Source organism: Dioscorea cayenensis, chromosome 11, assembly GCF_009730915.1.
Source record: "Dioscorea cayenensis subsp. rotundata cultivar TDr96_F1 chromosome 11, TDr96_F1_v2_PseudoChromosome.rev07_lg8_w22 25.fasta, whole genome shotgun sequence".
Lineage (NCBI taxonomy): Eukaryota > Viridiplantae > Streptophyta > Magnoliopsida > Dioscoreales > Dioscoreaceae > Dioscorea > Dioscorea cayenensis.
Genome location: NC_052481.1, coordinates 4,046,189 through 4,051,041, shown reverse-complemented (window position 1 = coordinate 4,051,041; position 4,853 = coordinate 4,046,189). Strand labels below are relative to the sequence as shown.

The 4,853-nt window shown below is 41.3% G+C and overlaps 1 protein-coding gene across 1 annotated transcript; it reads left to right on the top strand.

Moving 5' to 3' along the window:
* The first annotated feature begins 1,862 nt into the window (after window positions 1-1,862).
* On the top strand, window positions 1,863-2,696 carry LOC120271528. The gene has a single exon (XM_039278217.1). It carries the CDS (start codon window positions 1,863-1,865, stop codon window positions 2,694-2,696), a length of 834 nt encoding a protein of 277 aa, XP_039134151.1.
* The last annotated feature ends 2,157 nt before the right edge of the window (window positions 2,697-4,853 follow it).

Below are 4,853 nucleotides of genomic sequence, written 5' to 3'. Positions count from 1 at the left end.
TCACTCTTGTTGATCTCTATCTATGATGGAATTGATTTTTATAGTTGTTTGATTTTGTTTTTTTGTTATTTGTTTTCAGGGAAGGTGAATGGTTATAATTCTTGCAAGTTCCCATTTGTCTTGCATAAAAGACAAAGGTTTGATTTAGAGAAAACAAGCAATTTAGGAGAGGATTAAAGCAAAGGAAGGAAGATGAGATTTTCTCTTCAAAGCTAGTAAACTCCATTAATCCGGATTTGAATGCTTTTATGGTAGTTTCTTCACTATAATTTTATCATTTGATCTTGCTTTTGTTTGAATCTCACTGTTTTTTTTTTCAGTATTCAAATACTTATCCTGTGGCAAGCTTTTCTCCTACATCATTACTTAGCCAGCTAGAGGAGATAGTTCATCACTCATCATTAAAAAGCCTCAGAACTGTGGTTTTGGTGTGGAAAAGTTTTAAAGAAGACAAGGCTTCTAATAAGGCAGGTTAGAGTAATTATAATCTATGTCTTTTAAGCATGAATGGATGTTCAGAGTAACTTGGAGATGATAAACATGATCATCCATGAGATGTCCATTAGTTTCCTATTTGAAATGTCTTATTTTCGTGCATAATGTTAGTGAATGCTTCTGTTTGTTCTTATAAATTAATCAATGCATATCATATGTTTGTTTTAATGACAATGAGAAGCTTTTGCATGTATCTCATTCAATTGTTTGAGTTCCTGGAGTCTCTTGAACTTTTAATACTTACCAAAATGTTTGTATGGTTTAAAAAAACTATTATATACATATATATATATATATATATATATATATATATATATATACTACTTTCGAAAATGTTTGTATGGTTGACACCTTGATTGAGTTGCAGTATTAATTGGTTGTATTTTGCTTTCAGAGTGTGTTGTTATTTGCATGCCACCCTCCCTAGAAACCTCAGAGCATGTAGTCTAGACTAGAAGAAGTGAAGATGTGTGACCTTCTCTTTGCCAAAGTAGAAATGGGCATGGCCATGTGAAATTAGGGGTAGAACTAAGAGAAGCATTAAGATGATGAAGAAGAAGCTACAATATTCATTTTATTTACCTTGTCTTATATATAGTTTAGGAAGTGGATTGTTTAATGCAAGGGTTTGGAGTTTTCTTCTTTAGTTGATTGTTTATTGTTGTCATTTGACAAATGACCCCACCTTGATTAATGGATGGGTTTGTGCTTATTAGAAGAAAATAGAAGTTGTCATCTGCCGAATGGCCCCCACCTTGATTAATGGATGGGTTTGTTCTTATATTAATGGGTGACTCATTATATATATATATATATAACATGGTTATATTTTTTTTTGGATTTACTTGATGGTATTTTATATATTTTTATTATATTATGTGGTTTGAGTTTTATTCTATGGTTGGATCATAAATTTTTTCTTTTAATTTGCATCACCAAGTTATCAGAATCATTTTTTTTTATTTTTCAATATGCTACCTGAGTTAGTATTAATAGTGTCATTAATTTTATTTTTGGTTTATGAATGCTGGACGCCTGAGCGCCTCTCCCTCATGCAAATGGGGATTTTATTTTTAAAATTTAATTTATATATATATATAATAACTTTTCTGAGGAAAAAATAACCATTCGGTTCAACTTCCTCAGCCTTAGTCAAGAACGGTGACCAGAAGTTGGCCACCTTGAAGTCTTTTCATCCAGTGTCGGTGACACATCCACTCCATAACTTACCTGAAAATTTAAACCCAAATAAAATATATAATTCCATTGTTCTTGTTTTCATACATACATTGCAACTATGATTAACTTAATATATATATATATCTGTTTAGTTAGAGATATTCCAACAAATCAGAACAAATTTCAACATGAGCCGAAAGCTCCATCCTGCGAAACCCCTGCTGAAAACCCCGCCGAAACCCCCTGATCTAAACCCTTTCTCTGCTACCCTGCCAGGAGTTTCCTGGTCTAAGGTTGTGAGCTCCTCCTCTTCTGCTCCTGCTTTTGAAAATCCCCTTCACCTTCAGAAACCCCACTTTGACCGTTTGAAAAACTCTGTCAAATCCTGCATCACCATTGATCGTGATCAATGGCACTCGGCCAGGGATTCCATGCAAACCGTGCTTCACGCCAAATTTCTGGGAAAATCTCTCCCTCTTGACCAAGCTAAGCTGGCGTTGTCGGATGCTTGGAAGGGACTTGGTGATTTTTCTATTTTCGATCTTCCTAATGGGTTCTACTTTGTTCGCTGTAGTTCTCTTGATATGCAGGCTAAACTCCTCTGGGATGGACCTTGGACCGTTGATGGGCGTATCCTTCAGCTCTTTGAATGGAGAGAATCTTTCCAGCCTGCATTTGAAAAACTTTCGACTGCAGCTATCTGGATCCAGCTTCATCATGTCCCTATTGAACTTTGGAAGGGCGAAATTCTGGATGTCATTGCCTCTCATTTTGGAAGGGTTCTCAAAATTGATGAGCACACTCTTCAACTCTCTCGCTCAAAGTTTGCTCGTATTTGTGTGGAAATTGACCTAGATCTCCCCTTGCAGAAGGGGACATGGGTTAAGTATGGTGAAAATTCAGTCTTCATTATTGCTTTATATGAAAAATTGCCTGTCTTTTGTTTCAGTTGTGGTCGTGTTGGTCATGGTGACTCGAACTGTACCTTTATTAGCAGCCGAAATTTGGCATCTGATCTATAATCGCCCACCGTCTTTCCCGAGCGGGAGATGGAGGTTGATGATCATTGCCAGGCTTCTGGCGTGGCTACTGAAGGGTCGGATCCTCCCATTCTGGTTGAAAATATTGTCCCGGATCCTCCGCTGAATCTGGATGATGATTCTCAAAACTTCGGAGTCTGGCTTAAACCTCGGAGCCGCCGTATCAGCAACCGCGGTAGGGGTCGCAGTGGTGCCCGTCTCCTCAGTTCGGACCGACATGTTGGGGACGATGGCCAGGATCCAAACACGTGTCACAACAGTTTGGAACCGCCTTCGACCTTCCCGACACGTGGCGGTCGCTCGCGCCGCGGTGCTGCAACGGTCCACTTCTCGAGCACTTCTGCTTTTCCGCGTCTCGAGAAAAACAAAAATCCTGTTGAATCATTCCCAGCCGTTGTTGTGGGAGCATCTCTCCGTCCCGAGGCGGGTGGCTCTTCTCTCTCTTCGGGTCCCGAGGAGAGTTCTGACAAGGGCGGCCCTGTTGATCCACCTTTTCACTGCTCTGACTTATCCTTGGCTCCTGTTTCTGTTGAGCATCATGGCTTGGGGATTTCCTCCACTCACATTGGCATTGGAACTCCCACTGCCCTGTCGCCTCCTTTCACATCATCTCGCCCCACTTCCTCCCCCCCTCCTTCACGCTCTTCACCTACCCAACCTCTACTTCTCTCCTCAGTCCCTTTTGGAGATACTAATCCTAATCACTCCGCTTTGGTTGACAGGGTAAAGCTGGCACTCCTCCCCCCTCCTCAACCAGAACTCCGCATGGACGACCCTGGTGACTCCGGCTCTGCTCTGGGCTCTGATGACTCTAGGTCCCATTTTGAGCCAGATGATGATATGCTTCTCTCAAACTATCAAAAAGATATAAAACTGGAGGCCCTTGCTCGGCGCGCTCCCACCAAGAACAACTCTCGCCCTAAAAAAGGGAGATCAACTTCTACCTCTTAAATCCCTTGCTTCTATGTTCTTCTCCTCTTAGTTTTTTTTTATGATTATGCGAACTAATATTAAGATTCTCTGTTGGAATTGTCGTGGTGCTTCTAACCCTCGTACTATTGATCGCATTCGTGACCTCATGCGTCGCCTGAAACCTACTATCATCTGCCTTGTTGAAACAAAAACTGACTCTGATCGTTGTTACCGTTTTTGTAGTTATTTTGCTCGCACTTGGGAGTGGGCGGCTATCCCGGCACAGGGTTTCTCCGGGGGTATCATCGCCCTTTGGTCTCGAAGCCTTGGGCAGGTTACTCCGATTGCGGCTACCCGCATGTCCCTCAACCTGGTTATCTCTTCTTCTAAGGGCTCCTGGATCCTTTTGATTGTTTACAACTCTCAGATTTTAGCTGCTCAAAAGCTCTTATGGAACACCCTTGCTGGCTTTAGCAATACTCGTCTGCCATGGATTCTTGCAGGAGATTTTAATGCTATCGTGTCTGATCTTGACTTCAAGGGGGGAAGTTACAGATCTTATTCCTATAAATTCACCTATTTTAATTCCTTTATTAATAATAATAATCTTGTTGACATTGGTTTCGTAGGCTCTCGTTTCACCTGGTGCAATAATCAGTCTGGACTTGCCTGCCGGTGGGCGAGACTTGACAGATTCCTTGCTAACCATGACTGGGTGGCCTCTTTTGCTACTATTGTGAATCAGCATCTCCCGCGCGCCTGCTCAGATCATTCCCCACTCTTGCTCACTGCAAATCTTTACACTCCCTCTAAAAATACTGTTTTTCGGTTTGATAATGTTTTGCTTGATTATCATAGTTGTCATGATAACATTGTCAAAGCTTTTGATTCTATTGACATCTCTTCCCCCTTGCATTCTTTTCACCACTGTATTCTTAATGCTAAACGTAACATTCTTTCTTGGAAGGCTACAGGTATGAGACCAATTGATTCTGAGATTGCTAACCTGGAATTGGAAATCAAAGAGGTTGAGGAGCGAGATATCACTTCGCCTGACCCTTGGCATTCTTTCTGGCTCCGGGCTCTTCGTAATAGGCTCTCTGCCCTCCTGCGTCAAAACACTATTTTTTGGGCTCAGCGTGCCAGAATGCTTTGGCTCTGTCATGGCGATACTAATTTTGCTCTCTTTCACCGTAGTGTCAAAATCCGTCAGATCAAATCCAGAAT